At 41.0% G+C, this 20868-nt stretch overlaps 2 protein-coding genes and 3 non-coding genes across 7 annotated transcripts; 3 read left to right on the forward strand and 2 right to left on the reverse strand.

Annotated features, from left to right (window-relative positions):
• The first annotated feature begins 667 nt into the window (after positions 1-667).
• Positions 668-12799, forward strand: si:cabz01101003.1 (ubiquitin carboxyl-terminal hydrolase CYLD). 3 transcript variants are annotated; one of them, XM_058625174.1, is made up of 17 exons: positions 668-753; positions 1004-1257; positions 2236-2353; positions 3125-3282; positions 4186-4707; positions 5312-5417; positions 6289-6737; positions 6959-7124; positions 7653-7794; positions 8268-8390; positions 8889-8980; positions 9085-9148; positions 10088-10292; positions 10405-10513; positions 10789-10907; positions 11445-11652; positions 11785-12799. In XM_058625174.1, exons 2-17 carry the CDS (start codon positions 1084-1086, stop codon positions 11967-11969), a joined length of 2940 nt encoding a protein of 979 aa, XP_058481157.1. In that variant the 5' UTR covers positions 668-753; positions 1004-1083; the 3' UTR covers positions 11970-12799. The 3 variants fall into 3 exon arrangements, with proteins under 3 accessions (XP_058481157.1, XP_058481158.1, XP_058481156.1); XM_058625175.1 differs by lacking the exon at positions 668-753 and adding an exon at positions 766-883; XM_058625173.1 differs by lacking the exon at positions 668-753 and adding an exon at positions 907-929.
• A 632-nt stretch (positions 12800-13431) lies between these two features.
• emc4 (ER membrane protein complex subunit 4) lies at positions 13432-16968 on the forward strand. The gene is made up of 6 exons (XM_058625176.1): positions 13432-13588; positions 14666-14812; positions 15094-15208; positions 15647-15800; positions 15975-16135; positions 16225-16968. Exons 2-6 carry the CDS (start codon positions 14709-14711, stop codon positions 16258-16260), a joined length of 570 nt encoding a protein of 189 aa, XP_058481159.1. The 5' UTR covers positions 13432-13588; positions 14666-14708; the 3' UTR covers positions 16261-16968.
• Positions 16969-17151: 183 nt separating this feature from the next.
• Positions 17152-17234, reverse strand: trnal-cag (transfer RNA leucine (anticodon CAG)). The gene has a single exon. It is a non-coding gene; the product is annotated as a tRNA-Leu (tRNA).
• A 769-nt stretch (positions 17235-18003) lies between these two features.
• Positions 18004-18086, reverse strand: trnal-cag (transfer RNA leucine (anticodon CAG)). The gene has a single exon. It is a non-coding gene; the product is annotated as a tRNA-Leu (tRNA).
• A 406-nt stretch (positions 18087-18492) lies between these two features.
• Positions 18493-18575, forward strand: trnal-cag (transfer RNA leucine (anticodon CAG)). The gene has a single exon. It is a non-coding gene; the product is annotated as a tRNA-Leu (tRNA).
• Positions 18576-20868: the final 2293 nt, after the last annotated feature.

The raw sequence follows: 20868 nt of genomic DNA on the forward strand, positions 1-20868 counted from the left end.
ACTGAGCATAGCCTTCTCCAGCACATCCCAAAGATCCTCAATGGGGTTAAGGTCTGGACTCTGTGGTGGCCAATCCATGTGTGAAAATGATGTCTCATGCTCCCTGAACCACTCTTTCACAATTTGAGCCTGATGAATCCTGGCATTGTCATCTTGGAATATACCCATGTCCCATCAGGGAAGAAAAAAATGCATTGATGGAATAATCTGGTCAGTCATTATATTCAGGTAGTCAGCTGACCTCATTCTTTGGGCACATAATGTTGATGAACCTAGACCGGACCAACTGCAGCCACCCCTTACCTATTTGCTTAGTTAAATCCTGGTGGCGACTTTTTTTTTGGCCAGGCAGTGTATACACATTTAAGTACAATGATGTCTCGAGCCATGAAATTGCACTTTCAAGTAAAATTTGTAGTGTTTTTTTAAGGGTATTTCTGTATTTTTTTCTACTTTATTTATAGTCTAATAAATAAAAAGATGTATGGATGAATGACGTTATTGCGTTTTCATTGAAGTGCTTCCTATTTGCATATAAAGTGAGCTTCTGTCATCTGTGGAATTTCCCTGGCGACAAGAAACGCCCCACAAATGCCTCTGATTGGCTGAGGCCGCTGCCCGGCGGAACTTTCCTCGCCTGCCATTGGCTGCCGCGGCTGTCAGTCAAGCCGCTTCCTGCTTCACGGCAGACAGCGGTGTGTTGTTGAAACGGAGCTCCTCTTAAATGAGGGGAAATGTTGACGCTCGGAGTCGGTAAGTGAGTCCAATGAACGCCTCCGCTTTTTTTGTTAAATAGTTAGTCACTTGTTTGGTGTTTGCGAGGTAGTTTGCGTTGTTTCGGCCGCTCTTCGCCGACGCAACGCGGGCCTAAGAAAGTTTAAAAGTGAGCGTTACATCACTGTTGTTACCTGGCGTTACCGTCATTTGAGGTGAACGCGCACACTTCGGCCATTTTATCGTTTCTGTGATTTTAAGTTTTGATTTCAGCTCTTGGGTTTTACAGGAATGACGGTTTGACTCCTGCGTGAAGCAGCGACAATTAAAGACTGTCAAAAAAAGAAGAAAAAAAAAGAAAAGTGAACGATGTCTGGAGCGCAACATGACCAAGCTAGGAAGCGACGCCCCTCGAAAATGTTTTTGATCTCGACCGACCTGAAGGTCCAAGACCAGCTGGAAGGTACCATTCGCCTGCAGCGGGGGTTTATGTGCCAGGAGCAGGATGCGAGCAGAAACAGAGGGGACTGGCTATGGGTCAAGGTAATAATTTATTGAATTTACATCTTAATACAATCACGCATGGAAATGTTCTTACTTTTATAATATAGTGTAAATATCAGTTTATTTTTTACTGATTTGGAAATGTTGGCCATATTTTCTTGCTCTCACTTATATAAATCGCCTATTTTGTATTATTGTTCTAACTACTGATGTATTTTTCTATTTGAATGGAGCTGTTTTTAAAGGCATTAAGTGTCTTTTAAACGTTTTTAGTATACACAAGTAGAGCTGGGACTGGTACTTAAGACGATTTTAAGTTAAATTATACTTAATGTGTGACATGAAGAAGTCAAATTAGGTTTTGGGAAATGTTATCATGCATATTTAACTATATTCTGACATTTTTTTTGGAAAAAAAAGAAGCTTAATTGATGCCTGAAATTTTCATTAATTGCACTCAACTTTATGCTTTTAATGTAAGATTCATGTTGGAGGCTGGTGAAATGTAGAATTTATAAAAAAAAAAAAAATATTCCAACCCGCCACATTACGGCTGTAACGATTATTTTTATAATCGAGTTGGATAACAGTGGTTAATAGCAGCGTCATAGCAAGCTTTGCTAACTAGCAAGCTAACCCAGTCACATTACACTGTATCTTGTACATAAAAACAACCAAAGCTACATGTCCACATGGTCTGGTCTTCAAATTTTGCGTTGTGAATGATTGCATGGGCTGCAGCAATAATAAATCGATAACCAAATTAATTGTGAGCTATCTTTCATCATCGATAAATTGGTTAATGTGAATATTTTCTGGTTTCCTTTGAGAACGTCCTTATTCTCAGGTTTGGGAAACACTGATCAACACTTCCTGACATTTCGCAGGTTATGAAAATAATCGTTAGTAGCAGCTCTTCATAAAAGCCTCCGCATCAGCCGAGTCATGGTGTGAGGGCATTTTTCTTTTCCGTCCGTACTAACACTCCCAAATCTCCTCTGCCTCGGTTTCCCGCAGGTGTTAGACAATGGTGTCATGGTGAAAATAGACAGGAAGTACCTGCTGGATGTCCCGAGTGACCTTACCGGTCTGCTGGAGCCTGTCACTGACCCGGAGGCTCGTCTCAAACACCTGGGTCAGTAGTGGACGTTTAGTTACCATACAGTGCAACGAGGAAGGGAAGTAGCACATGCTAAAGTGACAAATGATAATTGGTTAGTTGGTAGATTCACCCTTTGTGACCGTTATTGCTGTGGTATTAGAAATATTGATGGAAGCAACTAGTAGTTGTGTTTGTATTCAAAATTACAGTAATTATAATAGTAATAAAAAAAGTTTTCTGTGTTTTTAGCTTCTCAAATGTGAATATTTTCTGGTTTCCTTGCTCCAAGAAATCGTTAAAAATTATTAATTTAATTACGACATTTTGAGAGCATTATTAATCAGATGGTTTTTGGAAACAATTTTCAATATTTTCTGATCGGTAATAAAAATAACCATTAGTTGCAGCCTTAGTATCATTAGACACCGCGGTAGGACAAATAATACTAGGTTAATCCAGGTGTCATCGATCAATATATTATCGTTATCGCTATAGTAACCATCCTAAAAGTGTATTTGTTTTACCAGGGAACATACAGTAGTTGTTTATTTGGTTAGGTAATTTAAATTGACACATTCATTGGGTTTAAATCCACAAAAAAAAATCATACAAATAACCAAGATAAGTATAGTATCATGTATAACTTTAAAAATCTCTGAGTTCAAATCTTGTTATTGTAGGGTGACCAAAAATTGCAACTAAACGTTTGAAGAAACAAAATGTTACAAAAATATGTGAAACATGCTCCTCCGTAATGTTTCTCTCCGTAGTAAGATTTTTATTTCTATTTTTTTTTTTTTACAGCCGATCCTGAGAAGCTGCGTCACATGATAACTTTACCCCTCGGCGCCCCACTGTGGGTCCAGATCGGCCAAAAGGACGAGCTAGCAGAGGCAGAGCTCAAATACATCGGGCCGCTGACCAGAGGAGGCAGTGATGTTTGTTTTGGAGTCCAACTCAAGGTAAACCGGGAGCGGGATGGGGATTAGGATAAAAGTGAAACGCAAACAAACCGTTTGCATTAACATTATTATATTTTGAGGTCCAGTGTGTAAGAATTAGAGACTTCTCATGGTAAAACTGCAGATTGCAACACAAGGAAGACTGTTCACGCTTCATTGTTCAGGGAACTTCGCCTTTGTTTGTTTAAAGCACATTTAAAAGACTTTTTCTTCAACAATTATTGATTTATTGTTTACTATTCCAATATTTGATTCGACACGTGATTGTTTTTTTGTTAAAAGAAAAACAGATGCTGTGGTTTTAGCAACTTAAAGGGGAATATCTTTGTTTTGTGGGAAAGATTTTGCACATTTTTCTGACGGATTTTATGGAAGAAATAACTAGCTAACTAGATAACTACTTGCAGCTCTAATTCACAGGCTACGAAAACCAAAATGTTTTTTATTTAAAGCAGATTATACCTTCATTTTTATGTACAATATATTCAGTTATTTGAAAATAAACCCTCCTAAATGTAATTTTTTAGGTTAACTATGGGCAAATAAACTTAATGAAAGGTGGCCGGAAGAGGACAAATACCGCCTCTGGCTGAAACAATGCAGCGACTTGTATGAGGCACGATATGAACTTTGAGTATGGGCTGCAAAGCACTGGACTCTCATATGAACTGTGATAAGCATAAGCGTTTGGCTAGCACTCAATGAACTAAACTGCCGATAGAGTAGTTTGCCGCTACACGTTTGACACTTCTTTTTCCCCAGTAATGGTCTCAATTCTTCCTTTTTGAGGTATTAAAAAGGTCTTAAATTTGGTTCTAAAAATGTGCTGATACCCTGAACAACAAAATGTACTCACTGCAGCTTTAAATCTTGTTGTTGTTGTTGTTGTTGTTTCTGCTCCAGGGTTCAGCAGCAGGTAAAGGAGTGAGCAACGGTTCCTTCAAAGGCCAGCGTCTGTTCACCTGTCCGGAAGCCTGCGCCCTCTTCCTCCCGGTCAGTGACATCAGGCTCCGACACTGGTCCAGCAGAGGTGACCCCGACGCGCATGAGCGACACCGCGAGCGAGACCACCACCGCCGCAGTGGCGGTAATCATCCGAGCAACGGGCAACACAGCAACAACAGCCGCCCAAATCACCATCAACAACAACAACAACAGACCAGGCGCCACACCAGCTTCAACCAGCAGGGGTCCAGCAGTTCTTCTCAGGTTCAGGCCCCCGGTGTTGTCGCTCGAACAGCGGAGTCGGCGCCTGCCACCGCGCAAAACCGGCAAGCGACGTCGTCGGCACCACTGGCTTTGTCGTCGTTCGCTGTCGGCCAGCGTGTGTCCTTCCCAATGGATGACAATGTCGGTGGCGGGGAGGTGCGATTCTGCGGTCTGCTGCCCGGACACTCGTCAGGGATGTACGTCGGCATTCTGCTGGTCAGTATGAACGACGTCATCTGAAAGTTTACGTATCGTATCATATCGCCACATGGCTACAATGTGTTTTAGTTTTACGTTTAGTTTATCGATAACTAAATGAATTGCCAACTGTTATGATCTTCTATTAATAAGTTTGAGTGGCTTTTTTTTAGTAATCAAATAAGTTATATGGGGTTTTCTTTCAGATCCTTAAATGTGAATATTTTCAGCTTACTTTGTCTCCGTATAACAAAGAAATCATTAAAACTGAATTTATTATTTAGGTTTGTGGACAGCATAAAACACTACAAGTTTCTTTTTTCAATACTTTTTTAGGGGGGAGAAAAAAAATCATACACTGAAAACAAAAAATTGTGGTCTATTTTGTGGGGAAATTTTTTTTTTGTGCAGTTAATATACATCGTTTAAGCCTTTTAAAGTCCCTGTAAAGCAAATACAGACTTTTCTTCATGCATTATATATTTTCAATCATTATAATTTGGCAAAGTCGTTATTAACACATTTTCTTTTGGGGGGGAAAAGCTATTTTTACGACTTAATTGGTCAAAGTGTAGCTTTCTGGTGACTGATTTGTGTTTTTTTGTCACCTGTGTGTGTTCAGGACGCTCCTGTTGGAAACTGGGACGGCCATTACAGAGGAGAGAAGCTCTGCCACATTCCTTCCGCCCTTTATGGGCTACTAATGCCAATCACCAAGGTTACTGCCGGTACGACAACTATCTACACCACATGACCTCACGCTCAATGCATGTGTTTGGCGTCAGCTGACTCCATTTGCGGTTATTCTCACCGATACTTTTCATACTATACTGCGTTTAGTAACATTCAGATTCAAATCTAAGATTATGTTTTAAAAACATTTAGAAGCCAATTTTTTGTTGCAATTTTGTTGTAAATGTTCAAATATCATGTTTTACTGCAAGATATGATCTAATTTGTCAAAGCTGTGAAAAGAGTTCAGTGTTTAGTAGTAGTAGTACTAAGGTTTTTTGCGCCATAAACTTCAATTTAGTTCTGCCAATAACAAGTACTTCAATTGTACTATAAATCTGTCAATTATTTGTTTTGAGGAATTGATATTTTGGTCATAAAATGTCCAAGAAAGAATTAAAAATGTCTCACTTTGTCCTTAAACCAAAACGATTTGGTTGAATTGTCATCAGAACATTTTCAAATCAAAAAAACATGTAAACATAGAAAAACTATTTTTTTTTCAAAATTATTGGTGAGTAATTCCTAAGTGGATTAGGATGTGACTTCTTTTTATTTTCTTTTTCAAAATAATTCCAGAATTCTGGCGTTTTGTTAAAAATATGTTTTATTTTGTTTCCAAGAAAATATTCACAGCTGTTGCAGCTCTACTTAACTTACAAAAATCTTACTTCACAGCATCATAATATATATATAATATTAACATATTAAACTGTTTTATATGCAAACGCAGCAGGAAAAACGTTTTATTGGGGGAAATTTTGGAAAAAAGGAGAAAAAAAACACATTTAAATCAAACAAAAATGACTTTTTTTGTGAACTCACATGTAATAAGAATCTTAATTTTTGTAATTGTTTTCCCCCCAGAGCTAAAATCCCACCGTCACAGTCCTCAACAAACCTCTAAACCCTTGTTGAAGCAAGCTCCGCCCCCCAACGCCAAACCAGGTCCTCCGTCTCCTGCCACCTCCGCCTCCAAGGTCGCCCTGTTGCCGCCCAAACTGCCGCTGAAATCTCCTCCACTGCCTCCGCCCAAACTCTTCCATAAGCCTCTTCCCCCGCCCCCCAAACCTCGCAGTCCAACGTCGCACGTCGCCGCGGAGCATCCACAACACACCAACGGCGTTCACGGCTTCGGCCCCCCGCTGCTGTCGCCAGATAACGTGGAAGTGTTCAGCGAGAACGGAGAGTCGGGGCTGGAGAGCGAGCTGGAGGTGGGCTCGCTGGTGGAGGTCAACGACCCGCCCATTTATGGAGTCATCTGTTGGATAGGACGCATCAGCGGGGTTTCTGAGCTCGTCGCAGGAATCGAGCTGGTAAAGTGTCATTTGTAAAAATATACGCTTTAGCGACTCAACAAAATGCTAGGCTAACAAAACCCACACCAGCTTAAGCATGCGCTCTCTTCACAGTAGGTTCATCACTCAATCCCTCGTTTCCACAGCCTTTTCTGACTGAAAACTGACGTTTGTGCCACTGTTTTAACAGTTTCTCTACTGACTATGCATGGAAATGTACTTGTGTGTGTGTGTGTTAGGATCAGGAGCTGTCTGCGGGAACAGACGGCAGTTACCTCGGCGAACGCCACTTCCGCTGTCCGCCGAACAAAGGTCTGTTTGTCAAACTCAGAAACTGTAGGCGGGACTCCCGGTTCCCCGCACCTGAAACCCCCGTCAATCAAGTGGAGCGCTGCAACTCTATAGGTAAAAAAATAATAAAATATTATATATATATATATATATATATATATATTACTAACAAATGTCACCCGAGTTCACAAGTCTGTGTTTCTGTGTATAGCTGTGTTTAGATCTCGTGTCTGTGGAGACACCGTGTGATTTACGAACCCCGGTTCTCTGAAACATGAGCGAGTGAAAAGAGACGAATGTTGAGGGAGAACTTTAGGTTAAGGAATTAACCCTGGTTCTCTGAAACACCAGCAAGCATCGTGAAACGAATGTTGAAAGATGCTTCTCGGACTGCTTCTCGGACATGAAATATGAGAATGAGAACATGATTAAAGCACCAGTTTGTAACTTCTGTTGCCAAACCACTGCCGGATTCGCTAACTCCCGCCCGATTACGCTCTTAAAGCGGCTCAGACTCTTCGATCTGTGTGTCTGCGGTCCCTCCGTGTGTCCCCCCCCCCCCCCCCCCCCCGTATGTGCTGCTAAATTTGGCGTTGATTTGGCGTATTTTTATAGATTGCTTTTTTTTTCTGTGTCCGCCAGCGTTCGCAGAGTGGGGCAGCGAGCGTGTGGAGGAGCACACGCCTCCTGTGGAGGGAGACGATGCCAGAGATCTGTACACTGGCTGGAAGAGAGGCATCCAGGGTCATCTGAACTCCTGCTACCTGGACGCCACGCTGTTCAGGTACCAAAAAAAAAAGTCATCCGACGTAAACACGGCCGCGTTTCAGACTGTGATTAATAAATCTCTTTGCTCTGTAAACACTCGCTACTTCCCAAAAAGCTGAGATTATTTATTTCCTCCTCAGAAAGTCCGTTTAATTTGTAACCAGATTAAGTTAATTTATAAGCAGATTGTTGCGAAAGCTTTGCTGTCATAGACACTGAGGATTTTGTTGTTGTTTGTGTTTGTGGTCAACAATAAATGTTGGTTTAACATTCCATGCTTTTTAATGTTTGGACACTGGAAATAGATATTACATAACCTCTCTCTCTCTCTCTCTCTCTCTCTCTCTCTCTCTCTCTCTATCTCTCTCTCTACACCACCTCACGCTCTCTGCTCTCTCTCTCTCTCTCTCTCTCTCTCTCTCTCGCCATCTTTCTGTCCGTCTGTCTCTCTCCCCTCGTCTTGCTGTCTCTGTCTATCTCTCTCTCCAGTCTGTTCTCCTGCTGTAGTTCTGCAGACTGGGTTTTGTTCTGGCCGTCCGACCCTGACACCGACCCAGACTCCAGTCAGGCTCAGGACCTGCTGCGCTGTGAGATCGTCAACCCTCTACGAAGGTCCGTCCATGTGTCTGTGTGTTTTTCTGTGTTTGTAAAAAAAAGATAAAATCAAATCCACAAGCACAAAGTCTATAAACCTGCAGGTTATTGTGAGGGTGTGCAGCAGAAAAGCACTGTTGTCTCACTGCGATGAGGTCGCCGGTTCTCTGCGTGACTGGCGTCCTGTCCAGCCCCCCATGACCCTCATGTGGAGGCCGACAATGAATGAGACGTATATGACCTTCACGACTTGTATCAGGTCACACGGTTGACCCTTTGAGGGAAGAATTCATGGCCCCAATGCAGAATGAATGCTCTCAGACCCTCAAATGTAACCCTGTGCTTATTTAATTGTTGTTGTTTATTTGTTGTGTCTGGTGCCGCTGGCTTTAACCTTGAAATCGACTTTAAACTTATAGCAGTCTGAAAGGTGTCATATATTATCTTGTGATTTCCTGTTTTTGTTTGTGTGTTTATGTTTATTATAAACATAAACATTACCGTTGTGTTTTTAAGGTATGGCTACGTATGTGCCAGTAAGACCATGGCTCTGAGGCGCCTGCTGGAGGCTGCGAATAGTGACGGCGGCTTCACCAACCAGGAGAAAGGTGTGTGTGTGTGTTTTTTCTTGTCTTGAGGCGTCCATCAGTGTTTGTACTGTGCGTGTTTACACTGAGGAATGTTGACACGCTGTTCTTGTTCTCTCCGTCAGATCCTGAAGAATTCCTCAACAGGCTTTTCCAGCTCCTCCGAGTCGAGCCGCTCCTCAAGATCAGGTGAAGTTGTCGCACAGCGACGGCAGCGTTGCTGTCTTTGTTTATGTAGATGATGCAAGCATTTCTTTCCAATCCACATTTAAAAACAACACAGTTGCCCCGAGGTGTTGTGCAATAACTTTAACGCGACATGAAAAACAGGTAAAAATAAATGAATAAATAAAGTAAAAGTACCAAAAAAGACCGGTCGCCTCCGAGCTTCAGCTGATCAGCAGATCTGAGAGACAGCAGTGGAGCAGCAGCATTCAGGAACAACTGCAGGCGGGAGAGTGAAGCCTGGCTAACCCTGGCATATAGGGCGTTGCAGTATTCTCCTGCTGCTTCTTCTTCTTCTGCTTCAGGTTCTTCTGTTTCTGCTTCTTCTGCTTCAGGTTCTTCTGTTTCTGCTTCTTCTTCTTCTGCTTCAGGTTCTTCTGTTTCTGCTTCTTCTTCTTCTGCTTCAGGTTCTTCTGTTTCTGCTTCTGCTTCAGGTTCTTCTGCTTCAGGTTCTTCTGTTTCTGCTTCTGCTTCTGCTTCTTCTGCTTCAGGTTCTTCTGTTTCTGTTTCTGCTTCTGCTTCAGGTTCTTCTGTTTCTGCTTCTTCTTCTTCTGCTTCAGGTTCTGCTTCAGCTTCTTCTGGTTCTTTCTGTTTCTGTTTCTTCTGCTTCTTCTGTTTCTGTCTCATCTTCTGCTTCTGGTAATCAAGGCGTTGTTGTGATGAGCGGATCCTGCCACGACAAAACGGGTTTGATTTTCGTTACCTATTGAAAGAAACGCTTCTGTACAACAGAGCTGATCTGTTTGTCCATCTTAAGGTCCGAATCCGCTTTCACACCAAGGTTTTTTACGTCGCTTTTGATAAAAGGTTACAAAGAACCCAGGTCAGCATATAACGCTTCACTCATGTCACTCTGTGGCTCCAACTCATCCCAGTCCCTCTCTCCCCGCCTGGTTTCCTCAGATCGATGACTCAGCAGCCTCAGCAGTGTCACCTCTACCAGCTCTTCCCTCCGACACTTCCCCACTCTCCCACCTCGCCTTCGCCAAACTCCCCCATCGACTCCCCCATCACGCTCTCCTCGCCGCCGTCCATTCGCATGAGAGTGGCCAGCGTTCAGGCGCTGCTGGAGTCGTCCTTCCTCCACACCGGCCTCAAGTTTGCAGAGGTAGCGGGAGATTTTCAAACGAATAACGGTCACCAGATTGTGTGACACCCCTTTTTTAAGTGCCACGACACAGAAAATAACCGATAAAATCGTGCTTTGGTCGAACCTGCAGGCTCCTTCCTGCCTCCCGCTGCTCATGCCCAGGTTCGGAAAGGACTTCAAGATGTTTGACGCCATCTTGCCCACACTTAGCCTGGACATCACCGACCTCCTGGATGACGGTAAGCAAGGTTTTACTTAACCCGAGTTAATCACGTTCCAGTTTCCACAGAATCTTCAGATAATAATGTAAACGTTAGCCTGGTTTAAGCAAGGTTTTCTTGCTACAAAGCTACCAACGAACCGGAAATGGAGCTTCGGAGTGCTACTTCTGATACCTGCAGTCTGTGATTTACACATTATTCTTCTTCTTTTATTGAGGTTTTTGAACAGATGAGGTCATGAATGTTGGTAGTTGTTTAGTCTTTACTTTCTGTGTGTGTGTGTGTGTGTGCAGCTCTGAGGCAGTGCAGTATCTGTCAGGCGGTGGCAGAGTGGGAGTGTCTACAGTGTTACGACGACGCCGACATCACACCCGGGCGACTCAAACAGTACTGTCCCACCTGCAACACACAGGTAAACCTGGTCTAGGGCGGTCTTCCTTCCTCCGTGGTCAAAACATTCTCACACGTTCCCAGGTTCCCTTGAATTTTCACATGGCGATTATTCTGACGCCATGTGAACGTGATATTAAGAGAAGCTCAGGTAAAACCGAAAGTTAGTGTTTAAGTGGACTGAGCAGGGGGAGTCAATGCCCAATGATTCTTCTTCTGCTTCTGGTTCTTCTGCTGCTGCTTCTCTACTTCAGGTTCTTCTGTTTCTGCTTCTTTTGCTTCTGGTTCCTTTTTTTTTTTTTTGTGCTTCAGGTTCTTCTGTTTCTTCTTCTTCCTCTTCCTCAAAACATCCAGTAACCTGAAAAAAAAAGTGTTCTTCCTCTTCATCGTCAATGGAAACACGGACGAGCATGGGCGTGCGAGGAGAACAATTATATTTTCAGCTTTCAGTGATGATATTGAATTAAATTATGAATGTATTTGCTGATGTAAAGCTCTCGGGGGGGCCTTGTTTATTGTCCGCTTCTTGCTCCATTTACCGACGCTGTTTGAATTTCAGGTCCACAGTCACAGGAAGCGGGCGTCCCACAGTCCAGTGAAAGTCAGCGTTCCCGGCGGACCATGGCCCAGCTCCCTGCACTGCGCCCGCCAGCAAATGTCTTTGTTTGCGGTGACGTGCATCGAGACGAGCCACTACGTGAGCTTCATCAAACACGGGCCCCTCCCCACTGACTGGCTCTTTTTTGACAGTATGGCAGACCGAGAAGGTGAGAGAACTTTAAAGTCGTAGTTCAGGGTTTTTTTTTTTAAGGGCAAAACGAAACGGATAAACGGATTAAAGCTGGAATCAAGATTTAACTCACAAAATCAACAACATTTTTTTTTGTTCTTTTTTTCAGGTGGACAGAACGGCTTCAACATCCCTCGCGTGATGCCGTGTCCCGAGGTCGGGCGCTACCTCAAGTTATCGGAGGAGGAGCTAAGTCGAGTCGACGCCGCCTCGTTACGAGAGCCCGCCCGCCGCCTGCTCTGCGACTCCTACATGTGTCTGTACCACAGTCCCGAACTCAGTCTGTACAAGTGATGTGGACGCACACACACACACACGCACGCAACAACTGACTCACAAAGACGTTCGCGTCGTCCTCAGGTTCTGCTTTTTCTATGTAGGAAAAACAGCTTTTTTTGTCAGTTTTGTTTTTATTTTCCACATTATATAAAGCCAGTGAACACTGAATATATTCAGCTTCTGTGGTTCTGTTTACACTCAGGGGGGAGGGGCTTAACCTCAGTCTGTGCCTCTCATGTATTTGTAAATACGTCAAACGTTACAGAGCTAAACGTCCAATTTTCCGATAAATACACATGCCGCGTCTCCAGACTCTGATGTAAATAAATGCAGGATTATTTAAATGCAATGTTGAACTGAGATTCTGTAAAGAAAATAGATGTTGTCAAAAATCTTCGCTTGTTACATTCTGCTTGAGTTACAAGGACTTTTTTTTTTTTGCTCGGTTTTACTTCATCTTGAAGCTGGTTAAACTGACTGTTAAAAGTTAATCCATATCAAATGTGCCAAACGAACAAATGAGTTATAATTTATTTTTAATTAATTAAAGATCCTCGCGCTCGTGACCTCGGATATTTCCGCCAGTGCTGATATTTATGCCCCGCGTCACACACACACTGTACAGAACCACTGTGTCTGCAGTAAAACAACTAAACTAACTAACACACGAATACTTTACCATTCAATTTGCACTGCTTCCTTTACATGTCGGCGTGTAAATAAATGCCTTAAGCTGACGGTAAAGATCACACACGAAACTTTTGTACTAATGATAAGTGGTTTAATATTTAACAGCTGCAAACGATAAGAAAAATGTCCCTGTTATTAAAAGATTTGGCAATCAAGCAATGTTTTTGTTTTTTATCCCCACTCCACGTTATGTGGATTATATAAGGTATTATTTATTTCTATGTTCACACAGTGTAAATGTGTTTATTTAATGTATTTGTTTTCTATTAATTACTTATTTATACTGTGAAGAAATGTATATTAAAAAAGTATGTAATGGTTGGGATTGCTACCTGTTTTGGTGTCAGGATGTTTATACTTAAATTCGGCAATGGAGATGGACTCCTACTGTACGCATAAATCTAAAAGAATTTTGCATTTTCTACAGGAAAGGGAAATTTAATAAAAAAATAAAAACAGTCAATCCATTTAACTGTCATTCAGTGGATACTACAAATACATTACTATAATACAGCTATCTAAATAAAGTCTTTGTTGTCATATTTCTGTTTTTTCTTTAGTTCTCAATAAAGTTTATGAAAAAAAATAAAGCAAGTCTAAAATACGTTGTAGTTCAATTTTAAAAACTAATAGTTGTAATAAACAAAATTGTTTTCAAAATTGTTGTAAAAACAATTTTGTCGTTGAAAATTTAAATTTTTCTTAGTAAATTCAGCCGGAGGGGTCACTGAGTTGGATTGGACTTCTTCTTCCAGGCCACTAGAGGGCGAGCGCGACGCACGAAAATCGTCATCGTCGTTATTGCGTCATCAGTGCGGGCCGCGGAACCAACCAGCCAGCGAGTGACTAGTCCGTCCCTTGACACAGCGAACAGATTTGACCATATTTCATCAAAAAATAGCGATTAAGGCAGCGAGCGGCGGCAGCGTGGATGTTTGTGTGAGGTAAGGAGAACATTTATGGCGTGTTTGTATTGTTTTATGTCCGAAAAATTAACGTAAAGTGACGGTGACGTCCTGCGACGCCGTCACTTGATTTTTTTTTTTGGTGAAAACGTCGTTTAAAACGAAGTCTAAACACAAGGAAACTGTAATTCCGATTACAAGGACAACAGTAAACTGGTTATTTACAATTTCTCTGGCCAGGATATTCAGATTATGAGGTTTACACCAGTCTCTCACATAATTTTCAAATTAATGTTATTCTGCTTCATTTTTGCAGAGCGTTAGTCCGATTTCCCCCCGATAGTCCGATTATTGCATTTATTATTTTAAAATTATTACTTCTATTACACTGACAAAACCGTTTACCCAAGGTGTATTACGAATTCCAAATACATTTAATCTGTGTATTTTTGGAGCATAATCTGATTATACGTGTCTTCATGGACACTAATGATCTGTTTATTGTTGTCTGTAATGTTCTACAGACAATAATGTTCACACTATGTTCTATTGGCTTTATTCAGAATAAATCATTGATGTTTTACAGGATTTGGTAAAAGAATATTCTAATCTGTATTATACAGTGAAGATTTTACACATTATAGTCCGATCACGCATCTACATCACATCTGATGTAATCTGAGTTAAGTGTATAGATGATAGTAAAATGTAACTGTTGCTAATCTTGGACACTCTCTCAAGCGGGTTAATTAGTTCGGAATCCAGAGTCAATTTACTGAACTATTGTTTTCTTTAATCAGATTACTGGTTGAATTTGTCTCACATTCAGCTCCTTAAGGACATTTTTGATTACGTTCAACTTTTTAGTTTTTCTTTGTCAAAATAAGTCGCATCGTTTTCGGAATGCTTGATGTTTCCTGCTATTTTTCCTTCAGAGTGAAAATTGCAGGTAACCATTGGCAACAATGACCCGGCACAGATCAAAGGCAACGGAACGTACACCGTGTGTGTGCAATTCTAACTCTTAAGGCAAAAGAGATGGACAGCGACGTGGAACCTGTTTGAGATCTCGCAGAAACGTGACCTCTGTTGACCCTGTGTCTTCATTTCCCTCAGGTGTGTGTTTTGTCTCTGAGGTCCAGCAGTTAGGTCGGTTGCCATGGCGTCTCCAGGAGGACAAGGAGGAGCTCTGTCGACGAGAGGGGGCGGCGTCACCTCCCGGAGGATGAAGTGGGCTCTAGAACTGAGTTTAGGAAGCACAAGGTGAACAGATTTGAGTTAATGTTACTTTTAAATCTGTTAATCTGAGGTAATCTCTAAGCACATTAGACATTCCGGCCTCCAAATTCAGCCGAAAAAGGCTGCAGATGCCAAATTGTCTCTGTCCGTCCAGACTAAACCACAAACTTTAAAAAAAGTCTCCATAACGTCTGATTTCAAAGGCAGCAAAAGTGGCATTGAACGCCACAGAAGAGTCACGTACAGACAGTCACTCAGTCACGGAGGAATGATTATTTTGTCGCGTGTTAACGTTTGTGCTGCAGGAGTCGCAGCGAGCGCCAGGGTGGTCAGGGAGACGTCGTTTATCCCATCGGCTACTCGGAGAAACCCGTCCCTGACACCAGCATCCAGGAGACGGACAAGAACCTGGTGGAGAAGGTGAACACAATGATTTATTGTTGAAATTTAAAATGTCTTAAGTCGTGAGTTAAATTAATATTTGATTCTAAGAAAAAAAGAGTATTACAATCATTTCAAGGTTTTGGGAAACACCAATCTGCATTTTCTGAACCAAAAGAAAGTACTCGATTATTTGAGAATATAATCCACAGAGTAATTGAATATGAAAATAATTAGTAGTTGCAGCTCTATTAAAAAAAAACAAAACATGCATAACCTTCAAGAGCTGCATATATTTCACTTATTTCACTTAATAAACTGCCATGTATGGGAAAAACCCCTGGAAAAATTCAATTTACTGTCATAGAGAAGCAAATAAAGCAGAACAGTAACATTTCAGGAGCTGAAGTCACAGAAATTCACTCAGTGATCATCATCATCATCATCATCACTGGCTTCTCTCTCTCTGTCGTGCAGCGGTGTTGGGACGTGGCCCTCGGGCCCCTGAAGCAGATTCCCATGAACCTGTTCATCATGTACATGTCGGGCAACACCATCTCCATCTTCCCCATCATGATGGTCTGCATGATGGCCTGGAGACCCATCCAGGCTCTCATGTCCATGTCAGCCAGTGAGTACCTGCTTATCACACACCTTTGACCTTTTAATACTGGTTTATAGGCACGTTAAAGGGCTACTACATGTTTTTGTGTGGTGAGCAGCCACCAGTGGGAGAGTGGGAGGACACACGAAAACCGTATTTTAGCCGCTAAGCAAAAACTTGATGTCTGCTCTTGTGTCCCAGCTTTCAAACTGTTGGAAAGCTCCAGTCAGCAGTGGCTCCAGGGCCTCGTCTACCTGGTGGGGAACCTGCTGGGCTCCGCGTTGGCCATTTACAAGTGTCAGTCCATGGGTCTGCTCCCGACGCACTCGTCCGATTGGCTGGCCTTCATAGAACCACCTCAGGTCTGTAATAAAGCATAGAATTGTTAAAATTCTGGATTGTCAGGGAGGGAGAAAAAAAAGGGCTCTAAAACCAGGCTTTTTGTCCACAGAGGATGGAGTTCATGGGCGGAGGGATGGTGTTGTGAAGACAGGAGGAGACGTGTCCGCGCAACGTGAAGAAGGATTCAGATATTTCCAGAGGTTTATAAACAACACTGCTCATTTTTCCCACCTGCTTTGACGCCGCAGCCGTCTGTACTTCCATCACTTAAAATGGCTGCCGTTAAAAAAAACACCCCACTGTCCATTTATGGTGCGTTTCAGTTGTCGTCGGAAGTCGGGAGTTTCCCCCCCCCCGAGTTGCTACTTTTACTGTTAATTGCACTTTTGTCCCGTTTGTTTTGTGTTAAATCATCGTCGTAAACACAATACAGTTTGATTTTTTTTTTCTTAAATCCGAGGACTTGATGCTACTGTTTGTGATGGGTGAAGGCGTCGTCACTCTTTCCGACTTCCGGTGTAAACGGAACGTACCACTACGTCACATGCACAAACACGGCAACGGGAGATTATTTACGAGGTTTTTCTTACAAACGTAATACAGATTTCTATCACACTCTGAGGCTTCAATATAAGCAGACGTTCACACAAACACATTAAATCCGATTTTTGTTTAATATTTCTTTATAAACTCCTCTTGTTTCTCAGTTTACGGTGAAACGATTCACCTTTATTTTCAGCCTGTTTAGTCTCTACGATATTTACTAACCTGATTTAACTTATAGGTCTGTTCTAATTTATACTGATCTGCTCATTGAAGATGTTCTATGAAATAAAAATCCTTATTGACCCAAGTCAAGTCTGTGATTTATGTTGTCTGTTTGTTGGCACCTTCAAAATAAACCTAATAAATGTATCTCAGAAATGATCAAATACTACTGGTTATTATCATATAATTATGTATTCAAACAGTTTAAAGGCAAATTTCACCTCTGACAAGATTTGATTTATCAGCTTCTAAAAATGGAAAAAGTTATTGTCAGAAGTGGGATTCGAACCCACGCCTCCAGAGGAGACTGCGACCTGAACGCAGCGCCTTAGACCGCTCGGCCATCCTGACTACATATTGTCGTCATCATCGTATTACTTATAAAATCATAACAGCTAACGTCTGATGAATCATGACTGAGAAGTGATGAACCGAGCATAGAGCGGTTAGTTTCGTTGTTTTCCGGATCATGGGCGAAAGACGGTGTCAAAAACGAAGTAAGACAAATGATTTCACCTGTTGTTTTTAAATTATCGGACTGAAATGTTGCTCGTTCTCGTCAAGGCGTTTGCTAAAGTCAACGTCATCGATGAATTGCACTGAATTGTTACACACTGGACCTTTAATAATGTTGAGAAATAGAAATTTCTTTTTCTTTTTAAAGTTTTTTCTGTTTGTCAAACCAGGCGCAAGCGCTCTGATGCTTTTCACCTTTTGACCAGCAGAGAGCAGCATAGCCTCATGTTCATTTTTCTAAACACTTAAAAAATCAATTGTGATTTTGTTTTTTCCCCCCTTTTGTTTTAATTCTAAATGGCTTATATTATTTTACATTTAACACTCTAACTTTATAAAAGGTGAAGATACTTTTTTGTTCCACTGTATTTAGGTTGTTGTTGCTGTAATAATGTTTGGAGGGGGGAAAAAGTGTCAAAAACCATATAAAAACTATCAATTGTGAAGACAATAAAAATGTAAGAATAAAAAACAAAGTATAGAATGCATATATTGAAAAAGCAAAAACAAAGCATCGCAAAATAAGGTTGTAGATTTAAGCCTGTTTCATATTACTAACCTGTAACTGGATTTAGATTACTGAACTAAAACTGAAAAAAGTTATTGTCAGAAGTGGGATTCGAACCCACGCCTCCAGAGGAGACTGCGACCTGAACGCAGCGCCTTAGACCGCTCGGCCATCCTGACTGTGTGCCCATCGAAGTGTACTCCGTATATAATGGTTACACCCAATCACATTTGATGGTTTCAATATTTGACTATATTTTGAACGGTATGTAGGACGAAACCTGACTTATGTATAAATTAATACAGACCTGTACCCGCAAAGCATTCTGGGCATTCTAGTTACAGCGGTGAAAGGATCTCCCGTCTCTTTTCTTTTCTCTAAGCGCTGAATCATCATCTCCTGTTATTGTGTCCTGACCGATGCCCCGGGGGCGAACAGAGCTTAAGTCCATAAAGAACCAGCCCTATACAGTCCTTTATCCCAGTCTCTTACCGCTCTCTGTTCAGCTCTGTCCAACATTTCTCCACCGTGATTGGTCAATTTTGTGATTTTTTATAGTGAGTACACGACAGTGTTCTGCTCACAGTCAGGATGGCCGAGCGGTCTAAGGCGCTGCGTTCAGGTCGCAGTCTCCTCTGGAGGCGTGGGTTCGAATCCCACTTCTGACAAAAGCATTTTCTAGTTCAAGAACCTAATAATTCACTGTATTAAATCCACTTCTGATATTCCTAGTTCAGATATTAGTGTCTCTAACTCACTCATGTTCTCCCCCCAAAATAACTGTGAAGAAAACAGCTGGAAATCCTAATTCGGCATTCCACAATTACTACAAAAAGTTAATTTAATAATAATCGACTAACTGGTTTAGATTACAAAAAATATAAACCTTTTCATTATGTGGTGTACTTTTTCCTAAGTCTTGGGAGAAAATCAAAAAGAAATCATGAAAATTCCACAAACCAGCAAACATACATTAGTGAGTGAGGGAAGTAGCATATTTACGTTAAAATAAGTTCTTCTGCCAGCAGGTGGCGCTATGCCCCTGATTTAATTTTCATGTGCCGATGTTTTCTGAGGTCTCTTGTCTCCCATATAAAAGTTTCAAGCTGATCGGTCAATGTATGGCGAAGTTACAGACCACTTCCTGTTTCGGGGCATATTTGGCGTATAAATGTTCCTCTTTCATGTGGTTAGTACAAATTGCCGCCTTTTGATTTTGGGGGTTTTTAAGTTTTTTTTTACGAGTTTGTTCATTTATGAAACCTGAAAATCGCCAAGATGGACGCCAATTTAGAAATTGTTGGCTTCCTGTTGAGTTGAGATCATGGTCCCAATGGACTTTTTTGTTCATCTTGGGCTGTGTCATGTTAATTTGGTGCAATTTAGTTTCAGCTTTGTCCTACCAGGTTTCACCTTTTTCACCTACCTTTTTTGTATTTCCCCATATTTTATAAAAATCTTTCACCAGTTCTGATTTGCATAAGAAATTTTTGTTCATGTTCACCAACGTTTAGTGCATCAAAAATGTTATCTTTTGGAAGGAAAAAAATAATTACATTCCAGAATTCCAAATAAGGGCCCTAAAAATATGATATTTCACTGTAAAAAATTTGTTTGACAATTTACAAAATAACAATACAGTTCATTTGCTGTTGTGAAATGTGCAGCTATGTTTGTGTCGTGTTTAAATGAATCCAATAATTAATGATTTTCTGAATGAAATTGAAGATAAAAGTGTCGTAACAGCTTTCAGTCACTTACTCATTTGTGGGTGTGTATATATCTTATGTCAGGAGGGAGTTTTAGTTTTGGTTTCTGCAGCAACACCCAGCTCCCAGAAGAAAGACACTCGGGTAGAGCAGAGGTCAAACGACAGAGACAAGTGGCCGACAGTTTACACAGCTTTTGTTCTCGTTTTGCAATAATTCCATGTCAAAGGTGGATTTAATGAGAGTAAAAATACCAGAATAAACACCAGAATAAAACATGTGGCGTTTTATTCTCCTGTACTTCACCTGAAACTCACAAACAAAGAGCATTTCCTTTCATATTTTGGCCATAGAAACAATTTTTAAATTAGAATTTCCATACATGACAGATGAAAACAAGCTACTGCTCTGCACTAACACCAGTGACAGTGCTTTCTTTGTGTCAACAGGAAGTGGCGCGAACACACAGAGGCAAATGTGAAATATCTCATGCTTGAAAGATTGTTGAATAATTGAGATAAAGTATTTGTTTCAGTGGAAAAATTTAACAACATACGTTTTACCAGTGCGCACAATGACAATTTGTATATTATATATTGTTCATTTGTTTTTAAATATACACAACAGAGTTCATATGGATAAACATGCTAGCTAATTATACTGTATATATTCACGCATATACATACATAACTGTATGTGTGTGTATATACACACATACATAGTGTATATATAAATACATACATACATACGTATGTGTGTATTCATATAAATACACACGTATATGTATATATACACATGTGATATACAGGTGTCTGTGTTTATATATACATATATACACGCGTATATATAAGTATATATATTTTTGAATGCGTAGTATCAAGATTAATGTGAAATTTAACATTTCATTTTTAATCTTTATAATTATTTATATTTATTTATTTATTAAGTAAGTTATGTAAATGTCGTTTTTAATGTTCAAATTTAAATTAGAAATCCACTTGGTTCTCTTACAATTATGCGCAAATTTTCCGTGCAATGAGTTTAGTATAAAGTCAATGTATGGACGTGAGTAGGCGCAAATTGTGCGAACTTCGTGAACAGATCTAATGATGTGCAACAATCAAAATATGCGTTCAAAATGAACTTGTTGTTTTGAATGTGTTTGAGTGGTGCTGTTCTGACTGTGACGAGTTTCAGGGACCGGTTTTTCTCGCTTGACTCGGGCGAGAGTGGCACGTGGTGGGCGGGGCAG

The sequence above is a fragment of the Solea solea genome, chromosome 3 (genome assembly GCF_958295425.1).
Source record: "Solea solea chromosome 3, fSolSol10.1, whole genome shotgun sequence".
Lineage (NCBI taxonomy): Eukaryota > Metazoa > Chordata > Actinopteri > Pleuronectiformes > Soleidae > Solea > Solea solea.